General features: G+C 50.5%; 1 protein-coding gene across 1 annotated transcript; it reads right to left on the minus strand.

Annotated features, from left to right (window-relative positions):
- Nucleotides 1-56: 56 nt before the first annotated feature.
- Nucleotides 57-18,131, minus strand: PGAP6 (post-GPI attachment to proteins 6). Its single transcript, XM_085307250.1, has 14 exons — nt 18,098-18,131; nt 17,661-17,723; nt 15,773-15,950; nt 13,964-14,171; nt 13,743-13,876; nt 13,082-13,347; nt 11,342-11,670; nt 10,510-10,603; nt 9,798-9,921; nt 8,827-8,963; nt 5,752-5,930; nt 4,894-5,040; nt 4,311-4,427; nt 57-3,798 (listed from the first exon to the last, which is right to left on the minus strand). Exons 1-14 carry the CDS (start codon nt 18,129-18,131, stop codon nt 3,502-3,504), a joined length of 2,307 nt encoding a protein of 768 aa, XP_085163376.1. The 3' UTR covers nt 57-3,501.
- Nucleotides 18,132-20,481: the final 2,350 nt, after the last annotated feature.

The following is a 20,481-nucleotide window of genomic DNA, read 5'->3' on the forward strand; positions in this document are numbered from 1 at the left end:
TGCCGAAACCAGGTTCGCGTCCCGCAGCGYCGCGCCAGACAGCCAGGAGAGCGGGGCCTGCGTTAGCGTTTTATTTGCTTTTGGGGCCCTAACTCTATAAATATAAAATCCAAGCACCCTAAGAGCACAATCTGAGCTTTCCCTTAAATACTATTACATTTATTAAATTATAAAATCGTAAGCTTTAAAATCGACTGTATAAAATAATCACAAGTATTAACAGCAACGAAAAACAAATCATTTTAGGACGTTGGCATTTGCTTAGATTTTACCTGCAGTAATTCACAAAAGTCTCCCTCCCCCCCTTTACCCCCGCTAAAATTGTGTCACGTCCAATAGTAGCACAGGGAATTAAAAGCAGAATTTAAACCAAAATAATCAAGTTAGAAGGATGCATCATCCCAAAGCTTAATCTGCTTCACAGCATTGAAAACCAGGTGGGAAAAGGCCTGAAGAGTAATTATTGCTTTAGTTASTTGATATGCAGCACCCTGGCTCAAACTGCAGCACGGCGTGGATGACAAGGTTGCGAATGTATTACTGTCGTCCGCCAAAGGCCAAAGTGCCCGGTACAAACCCACGGGGGAAAAGTGCCCAAAAGTGATAAAAGTTCAAGGAATCCCAGAGCGTGCCATGTCCCCCTCTCCCGCGGCCCCAACCTGACGGGGGGCGAGCCGCGCCACTGGAGCCGTGGCCCTCGACCAGTAGCAGCAAAACGAAACCCGGTGGAAAAGCCACCGGGTGACAGACACAGTCTCCGTATACCCTCGCCCCCCAACACACACACACTCCTGTCTCCGCAACGCGAGGAGCAACGGAGGCGCCAGCCGCCGCTGCACCTTCCCGGCATCGCGCCGTGCCCTGCAGCGACAGATACACGAGGGAACAAGCCTTYGGCTGGGTGCAAGCGAGTGCCATTCGCTCCTCTTGCATCCCATTAAAAAAACCGAAACACAAGAGTGTCGAGGAAGCACAGGGAGACAGAGGAGACACAGCCCTGAGTGCCTGCAGACTGTAGTGTGAGGAAAACTTCAAATTAGGCAGAAGTTGGATTAACTGCAAGACACGGTTAAAGCACAGAGCCGAGCAGAATGCTGGACATTTTTCAAAGCAGAGAAATAACCCTATTTCCTATAAACCAGGAGGCATCTCCTTCATTAACAGCTCTTTCCTCCCAAAAGCAATCTGAGCAGAGGCTCCATGGACAAGCTACGAGCAGCACACACTAGACTGTATATGAGCAACATACAGCGCTTTGCTTGGGTGAACAGTCACTTTCCCCAAGGAAAGAGAAAAAGCGCTGTTATTTGCATCCAAAACACACTGCAGCCAGGGGTGCAAACCCTGGCTTTTACTTTCRTAGCCAGAAGACAGGTATGCAGTATTTGCCAGCAAGTTTCTGATCCCAAAGTAGGAGGATCTGTAGCAATGACTGGGGTCACTGTTATGTGGAAAAGAGTCAGCCTRCATTGAGAGTCAGGCTGAAAGCTGTAACGGGAGGATATCGCTGGAGGTAGAACATCAGCATGTCAGCTCTGGCCTGGGAAGGAGAGCTTCTTCCAGGCCTAAGCTGTCCTCCCTCAACTATCCACCASAGCTGGAACAAAACAAGCAAGGAGCAATGCATTTGAGCCCTTATCTATAATAATGAGGATGGGCAAAGACTACTCGCCCAGGCACATTCCCCGYGCTTTGCATACAGCATCATGTGTATCTATGTGCCCTCCAGTAAGGCTCAAGTGAGACAGATGCCCCAAAGGGGACTAGAGCTACCTCGGGAGCCAGTGGAGATGCTCTTGGCTTGACTAGGACACTGCAACGGCCTGAGATCAGCCCCAGCACGTCCTACCTCCATGCAAGGCACTCACGTTCATTTAGACATTGGTTCTTCATAGTTTAYAGAGATTTTCCCTCCTTCCTGGGCCTGCGGGATGGTCTGTTCAGACTCCACCCACATAAGCACGGAGGATCAGGAAGAGCTTGGAAACAATCCCTCCCAGAAGAGAGCCACAGACACAGCAACAGGCACTTGCTTTAAATCCTTCAAGCTAGTCTGACCACACAGAATTCCCCACTGCGAGGTGTAAGTGTGTCCAGCAGCCCCACCTTCACTGTTGCACGCATCCACATCTCTCATCTCACCACAGACCTTCAGCTGTGCCAGGCACCAGCTTCACAGTCAGTGTGGAACAAGCAAGGAGCACAGAAGGGGAGTGCAGAGATCCCACTCCTGTGAGCCACACCAGCTCAAAAGCAGGAGGTGCACATGGGATCTGAGGCTGTACGCAAAGCACAGGAAATATGCTGGGGTGAAGCACAAGTTTGAAGCTCACATCAACAAACCCACTCTAAGACCATGCYGTGCTCAAACTATTGCAAGATTTGTTGCATGTGTTGAGGCCAGAGCTGCTCCAGGGCCTCAGATTCCAAGTCTGCCCAGCCTGATCTCAGCCAAATATGAGCACATAGCAAGTTGTTGCTGACCAGAGAGGCAAAAGTCAGGGGCAGCTTTATCCACTTCCCTTGCAGGAGAAGCACCACAGCATATTACCAACCTGGCTGGAGTCCTGAGCAATTTTTCCACCTATGTTGCTGCAGCAGAGCTGCACATTTGCTGAACCCAGGGAAGAAAGGAAGACGATGAATACCTGAACATCAGGGAAGGAGGCACAGGGCAGCAGCCTGGTTCCTTCCAGACGAGCCAAGAGGGCCAAAATAAAACTTAAACAAAACTCTGCACTGCTGCATATTTTGCAGCTCTGGGTCAGATGCTGCCAACGCCTCCTGAACATGCCCACACTTTTTTTCCCCGCCACAATGCTATCAAGTCTGACCCTGAATCCAGGCCCAAGTCCCAGCTTCATTAATCCCCTCCAGAATCAGGACTAGGTAAAAGCAGCACCACCTGCTTCAGGAGAGGCTCCAGTCTTGCATTGGAGATGGTGATGTTTTCAGTGCATACTGAAATCAGCTCCCACCTGCCCCAGTCAGCACCAAGGCTATTCAGCAGCATTTGCCTCCAGGTCAGGTGCAGGGGAAACCTGTTCTCTTAGTAAAGCAAATTCTAAGTGCAGGACAGCAGGAGAAATCCCTTCCCACAGCCCTCTGCTAGGAAGGCAAGTGCAGGGAAGAGCCCAATGGCCAAAGCCCTGGCTCCAGTGCAGAGCAGGCCATGCCTCAGCCTCACAGACACAGTATAAGGGGAAGAAGGGGTAGTAAGTCCCCCCAGGGCCATGGGAGAAGGGGGGGACAGACTATTCCTTCATTTAGAACCATGAAGAGCCTGCTCCATCCCAGCAGAAAAGCAGAAAGCTCCAACTTGTCTTCATAAGACAAGCCCACCTTCTACATCTTTAAATCCAAGTCCAGCTACTGCGCTGTCCCTGTCAGTGAATGAGCATGTAACAGGATTGCCAAAGTGCTACGGAGGGGCAGCTCAGGCTGGTCTGGCAAAGAGCAACCTGACTAACCCTTCGTCTCTGTGACCTGGAGCCAAGCAGTTCAGGTCACGGCATACAGCTCCTCACGGTCATTCTGGCAGATCTGATAGCGGCAGGTGAGCTTCTGTGACCAGGCCCAGGGCTTCTTATGCTTGTCCCGAGGTGGGAGCAGGAAAGCGACGCTGCTGGCCACCAGCACGTGCCAAATGCTGTGGGTGTAGTAATAGTTTTCATTGGTTTCCATGAATGCATATACTGAGATGGCGATGAAAGCCAAAGTGATCCCTGGTAGGAGGTAGAAAACCCAGCGCTTCCATGAGGAGGGGTAGCAGTGTCTGCGYTTCACTCCATGGTAAACCTGAAGGTGCGAGAGTAGAGAAGGGTAAAGCAGCCACAAGCTTACGGAGGGGAAATACGCAGTGCTGCTTGACCTTGGAGCACCTGTCAAGCAGCCAGTCCTCATGGCAAGAGGGTATGCTTGCTGTCCTCAGGGACTTTCAGCCTTCCCCCTGCCTCAGGCCCATCTCTTGTGCGCAAGGCCCCAAACCCAGCTGTGGCACCAACGCCTAGCAGAGGGCAACGCCGATGCCACAGTYGACAGCCAACCACTCTGGCGTGACACTCCAGCTGCAGGCGCGCACCGAATAGGAGCTGCAGCAGCTAGACTGCGCTGAGACTGGTAACCGGGGCTTTTCTCAGCTACTGGAGGGATGGAAGGTGACTTCCTTGCCATGTTCTCCCTCCACTGGGGCATTCCAAGGAGATCTACCCAYGGATATGGGTAGGCCGGTGTCTGGGGCCRGCTCTGCCAACACTGTTCTCTCAARGAAAACAAGAGTCAGCAGCTCCTGCTCAGCTCCCACTACTCACCCACGCTGCAATCATGATGATGAGGGCAAAGAGGCAGGGACCCATCATGTTCCACACCCCTCTGCGGTCCAGCTGCAGAGACATGGCAATGAGGAGAGTCCCCAAGACAAAAAGGACCTGCAGTTGAGACAGCACCACTAACATCAGGATCTCATCTGCTGCCAGAGCACAGCCAGCCATGCCAAAGGCTTGGTAGGCAGAACCTCATCTCCCAGCTGCCCAGTCCTGCCTGCGTGGCTCAGGAGAAGCACCCTCAGCACCAGAAACCAGAGGACCCACAAATATTCCCCCTCACCCCCATTAGGCGCAGTCCCAACATGCAGGTCACGGGCCAAGCTCTTGGGACAAAACAACCCTCTGGCTTAAAAAAAAATCAGGCGACAAGCAGTGACTAGGTGACAAACAGTCTTTGGAAGCCAAGGAGGGCTGTCTAAGGAGACAGGCTACCTGAGAGCTACTGTATGGACTGTGCTATTAAAGTGCTGCCACGAGAGGGCACAGCATGGCCGCCTGCAGCTTGGCTGGCTCAGGCCCACGTGGCCGTGCAGCTCTAGGCTACCCGCGGCAAAGACTCAACACTCACATATTTCAGAATCTTCTTCACCCGGGACATGCACAGGATCGTCACCCAGATGGACACCACGGAACCCAAAAAGTCACAGTACTGTAGTGTGTCATAATCCATAATGCACAACACAGCAATGCCAGGCTGGTCACACGCATGGTAGAACTAGAACCAAGAACAATAACAAAGATTAACATGAATCTACCAGCACCACACAGCTTTCCAGGAAGGAGATGCAGGAGAAGAGCTTGGTTACCCACAGTAACCAAGATCCCTCCTGGAAGTGTCTCCAGAAGGCTCCAAACTACCATGGAAGCAGCTGGAGAGCAATCATCGACCTGCATCCTCCCAGCAGCAGGCTGAGAGCACCTAGCACCGCCTCCCTTGGCTCATTCCTGGTCCCTTGAGAAGTCAGAAGCTCCATATATGTTTAATGTGACAAGGAGCCCCTGTGTATACCCAGAGCCCCACAGAAAGCAGCTCACCTCATTCAGGGAGATGGGGCAGCATGCTGCAGCCAATGCAGCTGCCTGGATACGATTCAGGGTCCTAGAGAATGCTACACACACTAGAGCATGGAGCAATGAAGGTACATACAACTCCAACACTCATCTCACCTCTCCAGTGTCCCAACCCCAAATGCAAGCACCCACAGCACGGGCAGAAAGAGTCCAGTGAAAATAACACTCCTGTTGAGTTCTGAAGGGGCGCGACATATCCGTAGAGGCGCTCACTCAAYGATCCCAGAAGCTCCTCACAGAGCTCCAGGATGGGACCACTCCACCAAGGATCTCAGTCCAAGCAGGCAGGACTCACTTCCTCAGGGAGAGAATGCAGTTGTTACTGTCAGGGGAACTGACAAAAGGCAATTCCTACCGTGGAGAAGAACATGGTGTAGGTGTAGACRGAGGCCTCCACAAGACAGTAGCGATAGACAGCAACCATGATTGCTGGCAGGAACATGAGGTTACTCAGYGTGAGCAAAAGGGTGGCCAGGTTCTGCACACCAACAGACTGGGCCTTGGTATCGTCTGTGCAGCTCCACCCACTCCAACCTGTGGAACAGAGAGGCCTCGGTGTGTTGCATGCCCTRCTTGTTCTCCCACAGACTCCTCAAAAGAGGCAATCACATCCTGGGACTATCCCCAGGCCTCCCTTCCCCTGCTCCAGAAGGTAGCACGTTAGAACAAGGAAGGAAGGATGGACTAACCTGCCACGCTGGGGAGCCCACCAAGGGCCCAATGTTCAGGTCGATTCACCCATAAGCATTCGTCCTCCCCAATAACCCAACCAGTATTTATACAGAGCAGGCGATTTTAACAGTTTTGATTAATTGTTGTAAATTAATTTGATCATTGTTGACTAATGAGCTTTGCTCTCTTGCCCATCTGCTCCATCAGCCACTCACACTCCTGTTCTCAGGACACTCTTGTTACCCACTGCATGCCCTGCTGAAGAAAGTGACTGGCCCAGATTCCTAAACCTTTGGGGAACCCCATCAGAGCCCAGCCCGAGCTCTGAGAAAATCTTCCAGGTAATTCTCACGTAGCAGGGATCATTGAATGTACAGCACGGGCCTGTCCAGGCTAGCMCTTGCTTTCTGTCCCCATAGTAACTCAACACACACATGCTACTTGCTGGCAATACATCAAGTGTCTGGGGCTCAGCTGCTCCCACTGAGCTCTAAAGCGAGTGCAAGATGCTGCAGGGGAAGATCCCTACAGATCCTAGGAACCAAGGAGAGAATGATCCACAACATTGGGGAAGTCACTGGCCTCCTGTCCCACCTCTTGCTCTGAGCAGGGCTGACTGCAAAGCTAGATCAGGTTATTCTGGTCCTCGAGCACCTGAATTTTCAGAATCTCTAAGGATACAGGTCCCACCAGCTCTCTGGATAATGTGCAAAACAGAACAACTCTCACGAGGAAAATCCRCTTTCCTATACTTGTCCGTACTTTTCCTTGTTGCAACCTGTGTCCATGGCCTCCTACCGTTTCCCCATGCCCATCTGAGAAGAGCCTGGCTCCAGAGCCCCTGTAACYCCTGTGGGCAGCACAAGGTGCAATTGCATCCTCCTCCATCTCCTCTTCTGCAAGGTGACCAGCTACCTCAGCCTCTGCTCTCAGGCTCTGTGCTCCAACTCCAACCACTGCAGCAGCCCTTTGCTGGGCTCTCCAGTTTGTCAATATTTCTCTTGTACCGGGATGYCCCCCAAAATCCCCAGACTGAGCCTTGTGAGTGTTGAGTAATCACGTCCCTCAGCCTTCTGGCTATGTCCTTGCCAAAGCAGCTCAGGGTGCAAGTTGACCTTCATGGCCACAGGGGCACTCTGCTGACTAGTGTCCAACTTGCTGTYGACCATCAAGGTCCTTTTCTGCAGAGCTGCTCCCAGCTGGTCTTTCCCCAGCCTGTGCTGATGCACAGTTCCAGATGTAGGAATTTGATGAAATTTATGAGGTTCCTGTCCGACACTTTCTTCAGTCTGTTGAGGTCCTGTGGAACGTAAGGCCTGCCCTCTGCCACAGGAATTAACCCCCCATCTCGTGTCATCCATGAATGTGTTTGTCATTGAAGAAGTTGGATGGCATAAGCCTCAGTACTGACTCCTCACACTTACACAATGTGGATGATCCTCCCATTCTGTAGCCAATTCCAGGAGAAGAATTAGTGATTGGGAGTTCCTTTGTGCTCCTAATCCTGACAGGACCCTGCTCCTGGGGCACTTGGGAAAGTACTCAAATCTGCTTAGATCTACACAGGGGACCTCTGGAGGACTTCTGAGAAGAGTGTAACAATCCCATCAGAGTGACATCCAGGTCTGCAGAGGACAGGTGGGAGTGAAAATATCCTAGAGGGCAGAGGGCAATGCATAAGCCTGGACAGTAGGGTTAATTCTTAGCCCGTTGACTTGGATACCAGGGACTGAGCTGAGACAGTTTTCTACAGGCACAAAGCTTTTCTTTTTCTTTCCTTTTTTTTTTCTTTCCTTTTTTTTTTGTGCAGACACTCTGCATTCAGCAAGCCCAGTAAAAAGTTGCATTCATCCCATTACAGTGCTGCTAAAAACAACAGCTGGATGGATACCTAGCAGCTGTGTCACTTCCCCCTGCTCTCTGCCAGGCAGAGCCCACAGCAGACTGCTCTCTCATGCATTTCTGGGTCACAGATATGGAGGCAGGGCATTTTGCTCCCAGTGATTCAGCAGAAAGCTGTCCTCAGCCTCATTCACCTTTTCCCCTGGGCTGCTCTGTGCTTCACAGAACCCGACACAGCTCAGGAAAATCGGATGCTTTTCTCTTTCTCACTACCAGCCCAGCCACAAAACTGTTGCAGACAGCAGTGACGTCCTGGATTGAGATCAAAGCAGCAGAGAATCACACTTTGCCTTGCCCTTCTGCTGAGAAGGGGTGCAAGTACCCATCCAAACTCAGTGGAGCTATCATCTTCCCTATGTTAGTGACTCTCCCCACAGTCTTCTCATTCCACTAATAATTCCACTAATTAGCAGCTAACACAGACATTCCTTCTTCAGGGGCATCTCTGAATGCAAGGATTGGTCTGTGTACTGGCTCACAGCAGGAGACAAAGCACCATGGCAAAGCACATACAGGGTCTGCACATCCCATTCACCACATCCTGTATGAGGACTCTATATAATAAATGGTCCATAAAGGCCCTTGCTCTGGTATTTCAGGCAACCCTGCTGGCCTCCTGACCTCTTTGGGGGTGAGCTCCAGGGGACTCGAAGCTGGATRTGAAACAATCAGTGATGTCTGCCCCAAAAGGGCTGCGAGCACTGCAGGTGTGGAGGACTCCAGAGTAGGAGCTGCAACTCCACGCTGTGCCTGCCATCCACRGCAGGTCCCAGGGTTCCCCGCCTGCACTACAGCACAGGAGGACACGGCCTCCCCTTGGAGCAAATGCCAAGGGCTCCTAGGAAAACGCACTCACCAGCTTTACAGCTGCAGCCAGCATAGAGGTAGCCATGTCTTCTCAGAAGACTGCACTGTCCGTATAGCCCACAGTCATTGAAGCAGGGGGTGAGGTATGCTAAGACGGTCACTTTGGCTTCTGCGTTGTTACATTCGCTGCAACAAGAGGAGGCTGTGTTGGTACCCTGGCCTGCATGGGCAGCCTTGTGCTGAGGGAATGCTCTGCTGTGGAGGGTCTGAGACCACCTGGCCTTGCTGTGCCCTGCAGTCGAGCCACTCACGTGCACAAAAGCTTCCTGTCATTTTGGCACAGAGATCCTCTCACTATAGCCAGTAGTGGACCTSCTTCACTCCTCCTGAGAGGCTGGTGGAAAAGCTAAGAGCACAGTCAGCTCTCTCTCCACTTAGTGGGCCAAACCTGTGTGCAGACAGGCCCCAGCTCTTCCTCAAATCCCCCAAACAGACTCAGGTAACCATGACTGGTCCTCAGGTCCAGCGTTTTCAAGTTCTGTTTTACAGAGCACACTTAGCCACTTACACAGAAGTATCACCAGGAAGGCAGGCTGTTGGACCACAAGCACAGCTGCCTGTATTTCGAAGACTTCTTGAAGGAGTATCAGCAGCATTTTCATTTACAGCACAGCTCTTTCCAATTTATCATCTCAAAATCCATTTGGGTAAGCAGGAGCCCATCTAGGCAAGTGACAGGCTCTGCCACCCACATGCAGTCAGCATGAGAGATGTGAGCTCAGTACCAGAAAAGCTGCTTGAGGGCCACAAGAAASCAAGTTGGCACTGTCACCTGTTTCCTTCCCCCAAGGCCTGGCTCAGCTGCCACAGCTTCACTGCTGCCAGGYGAGAGGACCCCATGGCACAAGGCAGGACACTGGGGACAGGGGGTTGATTTTGCTCATGTTAGTCAAGGGCAGCAAGACACGGAGGTAGAGTACTCTGAACCAGCTCCAAGACCAAATGACACATCAGACTCACCCCTGGCCYTTTGGACAGATGAGCTGCAGGGAAAGGAACCAGTCATTGGTCTCCGGGTAAAGAACAATCAGCATCGCTTCAGTGGAGGCCGCGCTCATGCTCAGAGGGTAGCCCTGGAAAAAGGCTTCAAGAAAAGAAGGTATTGTTATATGCCAGGACATGGGGAGAAGGACCCACAGCAACCCCAGGCTGAGACCAGTTGCAGAGGAATTAGGTACACCTACAGSCCCTTACTCTCATCCCCACAAGGCACTGAGGTTGATGGAGAGGATCCCTTGCTCTCAGAGACCCTTGTTCTTCCTGTCAGCTCAGCTCTTGGCACCTGTCTAGATAGCCAGCGAGTGCACAAAGCACATGAAACAGCCATTGTTTGGTGCTTTAGTTCTCCAAAATAGAGTTCAGCTTCTCTGCACACTAGCAGGGCCTTGATCATCCCAAACCTCCAGCCAAAAAGGCTGGAAGAGACCTGGTTGCAAACCAGACCTTCCTTTGGTCGAGGCTGACTCCTGGTCCCAGACTAGCATCTGCATGCCAGCACTCCTGCGCAGGTACCGAAAGTGAGTGGTCAAGATCTCAGGAGTGCTCATGCCAAACTCAGCTTCACCCAGAGACCTCCCARAGGACCTGAGTCAGTTAACAGCTTGTGAAACCTAAAAGCAAAGTCCTGATACAGCATAGCTGGGCTGGCAGTGGGTGGCAGTGGCTCTCATACCTGTGCTGCAGTTCTGTGTAGTATTGAGGGACAGCACTGGTGAAGCAGCACTCACACACGCTAACACAGTGGCATTGGCCAGGCTCAGAGACGTCTGTGCAAACAGAAGAACATCCCAGGTCAGAGAGTGCCTCAACATCACCCTCCTTGCACACCCCTCATCTCCCATGGCATCCATGCCCTACAGAAGCAGCAGGTGGCATTAAATCCTGCAGATCACGGTCACCTCACCAGCTCTTTCCAGGCAAAYCTGCACCCCAGTCAGCCTGCACCATCACTGCATTATGTGCTTGCTGAAAGGCAGGTAGAGATATTATCCCAGTGGGACTGCACAGGTARATGTGCCCCCAGCTGGGAACACTGCTTGTGCACAAGCACATGGTGGCCCTGCTCCAGCCCTCAGGGAAGCACTAATTATCTCAYGTGGTAAGCTTCATTAGTCAGGATTTCAGGGAAACTGATTTCCATATGTCACTGAAGGAGTCTGAATATCAGTGACTCAGGCAGGAATGTCCCTGGGTTTCCCTGATCAGTCTGGTCTCCTGGTGACAAGGCTCCAGGCTCCCATGGAGAAGATGTTGAGAGGCTGCTTTCCAATTCCTCTCCACTGCATCATTGTCACCAAATGCCAACAAGTTATGGCATTTAAATTGGAACTGGCAAATGGGATGTGCTAGATGTGGCTAGAAAAAGTCCAGAGTGCTTTGTGACAACAGAAAAGAAAACGAAATAGCCCTACTAGTACCTACAACCTCTGTAATTTGCTGACAAACTAGGCAAGAGCAGGGACAGACACCAGCCCCACTAAGAGAAGACAATAAGTCTACTGTACCTTGTTAAGCAGAAGATTCACCACAAGGGAACCTCCACTGTCCATGCCAGTATTCAAATCAAGGAGGAGGAGGGTGGGGAAGATGGAGTACACAGGTACACTGGGACCATTCAAGAGCCTGTACCGCACAGATACAACATCCAGGTCCTCACGAACRACAGGCTGATTCTGGAGACAGAAACTTCTCTGGTTGGATGTGTTGTGTAAAGCATCTCCTGCAGGCAGAGTGGGACTCCCTGCTGTTCCTGTGTTACCTGGTCTGGGACCAGTTTGGCTCTGGTTAAGACTGCTGAAGTTAAGGAATGAACTGGTACTACTCAGTTTGCAAGCTGTAAGGGGGAGGGAAAAGAAAACAAAGAGTCAGCACAGCCAGGACTAGCACTGCTCAGAGGCAGGGTAAGCACAGAGGGACAAGATGCTCCTGCAGACTGTAGCCCTTCTGGGCCCTGGTTCATGGAGCTGTAAGGGAAAGCACCATCCCCGTTTCCAGAAACTCACTGTGTGAGAGTCTCTTTTTTGGTTAAGGGCACAACTCAGCCTCATCTGGCAAAAGCCCCAGCAACTCTTAGTGCAAACTGGGGGCTACTGCAGCTGGCTCAGKCACTGCAGTACTGGCAATGTCCCCTGAAGGGTACCATCTTTGCAGGCAAACTCTAGCATCAACATCCACAGCCCAAGAAACTGGTAAGAGCCAGAGAGCTGGCACAGTGAGTGGAAATAACCTGGAACTGCAGAAAAGCAATGGGGAAGTGGAAGAGGAACAGGAGAAGGGCTGTACACTGCATCATAACACATCAGCATGCCCAGCAGGCYGGAGATATTCACTAGCCAGTAACAGTATGAGGGCTCAGCACTTGCTGTCCCATAACCAGGGGCTAAACAARAGGCTCTAGCAGTTCAGCAGATCTGGGTACACAAGGCTGAGCAGAAGAGGTGAGCTAACCCAATACCAGCTACAGGCAAAAACCATAAAGCCATAACCACTGTGACACTTGGGAGTCCCACTGCTGGAGCCTGCCCACTGCTCCCACAGGCTCTAATGCCTCTGGCACTGATGTCTCCTCCCTTCTAACATCCCTCCACAGCAGGGATGAGGCTCGGCTTGGAGGAGGAGATAGCAGAACCTCTAGCAAAAGAAAACGTCTAAAAATGTATCTATTTGGTGAGATTCCACAGGTCAGCACAATTTCACAAATGTAAGATTCCAAAAGTGAAAGAGGGATCATGGTCATATTATAAAAGTATGCAAGGTGGCTACCATGGTCACAAGGACCTTGTGAGCTCCTGAGCCATATGAAAGCCACTACAGCCCAAGATATAATCCCAAGTAAACCTCCAAGAGATGGTTTCCAGTCTGCAGCTCACTTACTGACAAGCCAATCAGTAGTCAACGTATCAGGAGTCTGGCACTTCTACTCAAAACTATTCTCGCTACCAAATTTTAAAGTCAGCCACTGCTATCCAAACAGTCTTCAGAAAATATCAGTGGTTCAGGCACCCTGAACTTTTCAGCAAATTTCCAAAACAGGCAGCTCCAGGGACTATCCTTCTTCAGTGAATATTGGCAGCTACAARACTGATCCCAGAGCAACAACTAGACCCCAACCCTGAAGATTATACTCAGACAGTCAGCATACTGGGGAATACATGCCATTGGCAACAGTCACCCATAGGCCCAAGAGAGGCACAGTGAGGTTCCCTGTGGTCCTTCCCATGTGGTTGCAAAAAGCGGAAACCCACCTGTGAAAGAAGCCACCATCTCCACAGACACATCGGCATTGGCAGTGCCAAGGTTCTCCACCATGATCTGCAGCCACTTCTCCCAGGGGGGTGAATCCAAGCCCAGGCTGCAGTTTACATTCCCTGTGCAGGTGAGGATCCTCTGGAAAGACTGTGGCAGCGTGATTGAGCCCAGCACTACCCGCACAGCGCATGCTTTCTGCTCACTTGTCATGCAGTTCCGCAGCTCAAACCACATCCTTGCGGTGTACTTGGGAACAAAGACCCTGCAGAAGGAGGAACCAGCAACTTGCACAGCTCATGTTCTGAACACAAGCCAGCCACGACCCACCACGGCATCCCAGGAGCTTTGTAGCAAGAACTAGATTGCCCTGGTTTGTGTTGTCAAAATCCTGACCATGGGTAGTGTCTCTAAGAACRCATACACTCCTGCAGTTAAACCTCTAAGACTACCTGGAAGGAGTCAGAGCAGCGCCCACTCATGTGCCCCCCATACAACCCTTATCCCTCTACTGCGAAGCTTGTTACAGAGGCTCAGAGACCTAAGCTCCAGAGCACAGTCCAGCCTAGGGTGGAAACAGTGGCTTATCCTACACAGCACAGCAGGAAATCTGACCCCCACCTCCGGCCCCAAGTCTTTCCAGCTGCTGCTCTCACTCACTTGACATGCAGTGGTTTAGCAGGTGAGACGACGGTTTGTGGCATGGCAACACCAGGCTCCAGAACAGGCATATCAATGAGTCTAAGAACAAACATATCTGGCTGAAACATATAGGTGCATGGAGTGGAAAAACCCTGCAAGAGGGGAGAACAGAGTGGTCAGGAATGACGAGACAACACCAGACAGAGTATGCTGACCAAGACTCATGCCATGGCCCTCACCTTCACTTCAATTCTGCCAGCAGCCTCGGGGAGATGCGCAGCAATAAACCAGTCTCCTGCGGCAGGAGTGGTAATGTTCACAAAGGTGTTGTTCTGCACAGCTCTGCTCAGAGTCATGCTTATGTTATAGGAAGGACGGACAGTTGCATTGGCAGGAAAACGAGTGCCCAGTGGATTAATGACAGGTGGAGCTCCATAGCGAAAGTGCCTGCAGAGAAACCAGGATGCAGATAAATCAAGGGATGCAAACACCTCCTGCAAAATAAACTGAGATACAAATTCATGAGTGGACAGCCATGCTGGTCTGATATCAGAAAGGGAGCAGGTTGGGAACAACTTGCATTTTCAAGTGGAGCACAGACCATCATTTTCATCTAACTGAGAGAAATGGCTGGTATTAGCTTATCTTGGATTTATTTGGTGATTGGTTTAACTTGTCTGCCTATTAAGATAAGGATTTACATGGTTCCATCAAGTCTGAAAGCAAATGTCCACACTGCTTACTAAGGTTAAGCTCCTGTTACAACTTTTTTTTTTCTTTAAGCCATCAGCAAATTCCCCATACAGTCAGCTGGGCTAAATCGTCAATTAAGAGCTTTCTTTTTATAGCTAAGATCTGCGTCTTTCCCATTCCCTCCCTTAAGGAGGGCAGACAGTCTAAAAAGACACTTACCATAGAAGGCCCACATGACTGACTTTAGTACGCAGGTACTTCTGCTTTCAAGATAAGCAGCCTGAAGTTTGAAATATTAGAAAAGCAGACAGCTAAGTAATACAGGGGATATTTATTTGGGCAGCCAATTTGGAATGTGATTTGTTCCATTTCCAGACTACTACAGTACTGCAACAGAACAAGCTCTAGCAAGCAAACATTACAGGTGATGCGTTAATAACCCACCTGAACTTAATTGAATTGATCTTTACAATATTTTCCTAAGCTATCATTTAGCTCTTGCCTTGTCCCTCACATCTCCAAACTATTGGCAATGCTTTGGGGAAGTAGAAGATAGAAAGATCTTCTGTTCCAGGCCGATCTGCAGCAGCAAAGAAATCAGCTGAAGTGCAAGCCAACCAGCAAAGATCAGCTGCTCTCAAGACGCCTGCATAGCAGGTCCCAAACCCATAAGGTCTCCAAAAGGTCAAATACCTCCAAGGAAATTACCTTTCCTGGAAACCTCACAAGATGCAGCTTAATGTCTCACTCTCCGCATCAGCATTCACCCTCTCACTCTTTTAAGTTCTTGGTCTCAAACCCTCCAACAACTAAGTACTGCTTTGGGCAATATTTGATTCACTGGCACTGAATTTGCCATCTTTTAATGTTCTTGTGTCACTAGGACTCAGCATTCTTTTCGCATCTCTGCTCTGCACACAGCTCACACTCCTCAAAGGAATGCTCCCAGTCTCTTTAGCAACTCTGCACAGGGGAGTTTATCCCTGTCTCTGTTAGGCTGGGTCCTCTCAAGTCCCTTGCCATTCTGCCACATCCTTTGGCACCATGCATCGGATCCTATCAGAGACAGAACGGGCCAAAACCACCTTTGCTCAGGACCTGCAACACTAACTTCATTGTGAAACTCTGCAGTGTTTCTAAGACATCTCTTAAACATCACATCTGATCAACCAATATCCCTTAAATCCAACAGTAACATGAACMTGAATGCTCCTATTTGTTTAAAACTATGCCTGCTGCAACTGGAGAGCAGACACAGAGCCTCCTCCAAAGAAATATCTGCAATAGTGAGCAACAAAGGACCACAGAAGGACAGGAAAGGCCACCTRTGCAAGCAAGGGCAGAGATATACATACACTGTGACCTCCATGCTGGTACACTCAGGTCCTTTTCCCCTGGATGCTTGCAGGAGCCAGCGAAGCAGCACAGTATCTTCTGGCACGTGGAAGTGGAACAGCTTGGCATTCCCATACCAGCTGTAGAAGGACAGCTTCTGTGCACTCTGAGAGAAGTACTCAGAGACATACAGCGAGTCTGAAAAGCAGAGAGCACAGCAATTGCTGGGGTGACTGCAGGGGGCAGGTCACAGGGCTAAATCCACCTACAGAAGCACACAGAAGTTTTAAGTCACTGGAGAAGAGCCCTTTTGTGTCTTTGATTTCTCGTCCCAATCCCACTAAATGCTTGTGATTGTCTGTGTTTTTCCTGAGCAACAAGTTAGGACAGAGTAGCCAGAACTGCCCACATTTCTGCTGCCAAACTGTCACTTGGAGACAGACAGCCTGAAAAAATGCCTTAGCCACACTCTGAGATGTGCGCTGAAGATGACAGATCAAACCTGAGAGACAGAGAAGGAAAAAAATACCAGGAGGAAAAGTTGATGGCATGAGAAAACATGGGGGAGAAAGCAGCAGCACAGCTCCAGAACCTGGGGTGAGCAGCGCATGGCAGACGGCTGGGACGAGGAGGGTGCACAGGCCTTTGGGCTCCACATGGGGAGTTTATGCTGTTGATGGACAAGAGTTGTGTCCTGTTCCCTTTCTGCTGGGGATGTGGGCTGATGTTATCATTCTTATATGGCTCAGGACACACGTATTGCAYAACACACTGTCTTCCTGTGACATGCAGGATGATAAAAACCCACATGCTGCAAACATAACTTAGCTTTCAGGTGCACCTTCCAAAGTCTGAAGATTTTCCTACGTGAAAGGAAGGCCATCTGAATGGTGACAACAKGCCTAGAGTAGGCTGCAAGCTCATGCAAGAGGACAATGGTCATTCAAACAAAGTGCCATCAGGTGCTAACTAGACCCTCCATCTATCCCTGTCCTCAGCTGTACCTACAGATTACCCTGAGCCTGCAGATAATTTCACTTGCAAAATGATAGCAATAGCTAAAATGATAGCCATTTGGCGTCAGCAATAAAACAACCAGACTACAAGTCAGGAAGAGAAAAGAAACATCAGGCCAGGCTTAGGAAGGGGGCAAATTTGCACTAAATTAAGTGAGACAGTGGAACCTAAGCCATTTTGCCCACCAGAAGATAACGCTCCTAACACTCAGCTAGTAGATGGAAGAATATCTCTACTCAGTCCTCTCAGGTGCTCCTTTCTACTCTACAATTCCCTCAACATGGAGAAAGTCAGATAGCTTTCAAATTCATATTCCTCATTTCAATCAGCCAGCGCTGTTTAACCTCCCTTCATCTGAAGCAGCTCAGGGTTGTGTGGGAACACACACGACTCAACTGAGTTTAAGTATGGAGCCAGAGCAGGGGGGGAAAACAGACCTCATGAAGGCTCAGAGCATGTGCCTTGGGAGGTACTTTGGTGCCAAGAGGAAGCTAATCCTAGCAAGAACTATGATTCGTGCCCCAAAGCAGGAAGCATGCTGGCCTGCACCCAGGGCACTGCAAAGAGGCAGGAAGGGTAATAACAGGTTTAATTTCTTGGCAAATTACCAAGTTAAAGCCTCCAGGCATACTGCAAACCCAACAAAGAAAGGAGGAAACAGGCAAGCAAGAAATACCAGCTATACAATTTCCTCCACTGCCAAYATACAAGGCAGTAAGAGAATTTACTCTTTAAGGAAACGCACACACTTGCAGAACACCAGAGCTCCCCTGCTGCATGCTTTGCTTCAGCTCCACATCCATGGGGTCCAGCTGACAGAGCAGCTGACAGAACAGGAGGTCACACAGGAAGGCTGAACCTCCAGTATGGGACAGCAAGAAGTCTACTTACAGGGTAAAGCACAGCATGTAGGCAGAGTCCTTACACAGTGACAACAGCAGTCCAACTGTGGTCCTCAGGTCCATCCRTGCCAGCAAAGAGTAGATATTACAACAGGGGCTTTTCAAGCAAACCCGTTGGCTGTAATGCCAGTACAGTGTATGGGATATCACAGACAAGAGTGGAGACAGGGATCAACTGCAATCCCCCGTAACCACAGTCATCTTTCAAACACATGGAAGGGAGTAGTCTAACTAGCACCTTCTATACTCAGCTGTGCTCTGCATGCATGTTCACTTCTGGAAAACCACAGGCACAAAAGAAGGGCAGATACTGACACAAAGACTGATTAGAGCTGGGAGAGCAGTGGCACCGCTCAACAGAACAGGTTGTATCAGACAACCTGAGCAGGGATAAGCTTTTCTGACAGTGCCTGCCTGTGACACAACCTGCTCTGCTCTCACAGGCTGTCAGGCTCCGCATGGCCGATATGCGGAGTTAGCACCCATCCAGAAGGTCTTTAGCCTCGAAAGCTCAGGTTGAAACACCACAGGAAGCTGAAGAAGTACTTCTTTCTAGGAAGAAGAAGGCAGACATGCTGCAAAATTAAAGAAGCCAAGTGATCAGGAGTGCTGATCACTCCTAATGAGCATGATAAACCACAGGCTGTAGCAGTTGACTAGACTAGCACAAGAGCTGTGGTCATACCAATAAAATACCAGTGTGGACAAAGTGCAGTTACAATCAGCTTGACCTGGAGGCGATCTGTCAAGTCCGTGCTCATAGGCTTTGCTAGGCTAGGCACTTCAGACCTGCATCCAGGGAACAGAGTTCACTGCCACAGTATTCTCAGCCTGGGTTGGCAAGGAGATACTACAGGCAGATAAAACTGCACATCAGTAGATAAGAGCCAGAAAGACTGGTCACTGGAAGAGGCATGTGTTCCTGCACTCTGTTTGCATTAAGGGAGTATTTGATAGCATTTGCTGTGCTCTGCACATGTCTTGGTCTCTACTCCGTTCAGTATGCTCAAAGACAGCACCACTTGGAAAGTCATACTCAATTGTTCGATGATATTAAATAATCCTTCAAAATTCAAAAAAGGAGTGGTGAGATCTCAATGGGAGAGGATGGAAACAACATTCATTTGACATTTAACAATATCCTCCTTCCAAGAGCAAGCGAGTTCCAAACGTATTGTCCAAAAAAGGGAAGCATTTTTAAGAAAATGAACAGACAAGGGTAGAATCATAGATGCACAGAGGAAACATATTCTTTGAATTTCAGAATAAAGAACCACATACAATAGCTTAGTTCTATTCATCCAAAAATTATCTCATGCTAGTTCTAGAAATGCTAGCTTGACCCCTGGTTTCAGGGCTTCGCATAAAATGGATGAGCCCCTCATTTAAAAGCAGATTCAGATCTCTCTGGAGTTTCAGAATTAAGTGGGAGAGCCAGCACTTCCAAACCCAGCAGGCTCAACCTTGTGCGGAGATTAGGCCAAGAAGCAGCTTTAAAGATGCATACAGAGTGTATGAAAACTCCTGTGACACGCTACATGGTCAGCGATCAGTTTGACTCAAGACAAGACATAGCTACGTGGCAGGTTGTTTGGCCATTTATAATAGAATAGAAGCCACATTCCTTTAGTATGTGTCAGAATCTGAGCTTTAAAGGTGCCAGAAATGAGACCGCTCATTCTTCTAGAGAGGAGCCCATCTTCACCAGCTCTCAGATCTAATTCTTATGTGGCACTCCCCTAGCTGGTAGAACAGTGCCATGAGAAACCAAATAATACACCTCAAACACCGGGCAGTTTTCCTCAGGGCTGGGAACCCAGCAACAGGATGCCAGAGGAGGGTGGGCCTCAGGCAAAAGAACATCTCAGGCGGCTCCATCAGCTGCCTGGAGCGGTCTGTGTAGCTGGACTGTTTTGCAGACAATGAGGAAGTGCAGTACGATAAGCGTGATCAACAGGCAAGGGATCACAGTCACCATAGGCCTACGCCTGCGACAGGGYGAAGCAAGGGTACAACCCCACCTCCCTAAGCTCCCTCAATACCGCAGCCACCCGCGGAGTCTCACAAGGGTGAGGCACGTCCCCCTGGACAGCTCCCCAGCCCTGCTTCTGCCGCATCGCCAGCACAGCTCTGGGCACACCATGGCAGAGCGCGGCCTGTCGCTCCATTAAAACTAGCAAACCCTCTCCCGGCCCGCTTGGGAGTCTGCTCCTGCTCAACTGCCTTGATACGCTCCAAGTAGCCTAAAACCAAGACCAACCAACCACAAACACAAACAGGGTAGAAGTTCTGCCTGGGTTCAGGCCATGATCTCGCTGGGAGAAAGAACCATGCCTCTCCATCGTCGCCCTACAGCACCCGCCACCGCTCTGCCTCAGCGGGGAAGACGGTCAATCTGCAGAGCCCCTACGCACCAAATCACTCCAGAGCTCCTCCAGATCGCCAGCTCAACCCAACTGCCGGGGCGAGCCGAGAGCTCTAAAGCCGCCCTCAGGCCCGTGCTTCAGGCAGAGGCTTCCGCTGCCTCCACGTTAACATTCGGTTGAATTTCCACAGACCTCCGTTTTTCGGGGGCCCCGTCGTAGCCTGGCTCCCCCTTTCACAAGTGCCCCTTTACCGGCCCTGTCCCTCTCGGTGTCCCCCCGCACCCTGCCAGCCCCAAGCGCTGCCGTAAAGGCCAGACGGGCAGGAGCCAGCGGAAGCTCCCCGCGGCGGCGGGGCACCCGCACGCCTCCCCGCGCCGCGCCTCCGCCGAGGCTCACGTCCGTCCCGCGGCGGGTCTCGCTCGGCTGCGGGGCCAGCGCAGCCTG

Source organism: Rhea americana, unplaced genomic scaffold (genome assembly GCF_003343005.1).
Source record: "Rhea americana isolate MKP2758 unplaced genomic scaffold, rheAme1 scaffold_255, whole genome shotgun sequence".
Taxonomy (NCBI): Eukaryota; Metazoa; Chordata; class Aves; order Rheiformes; family Rheidae; genus Rhea; species Rhea americana.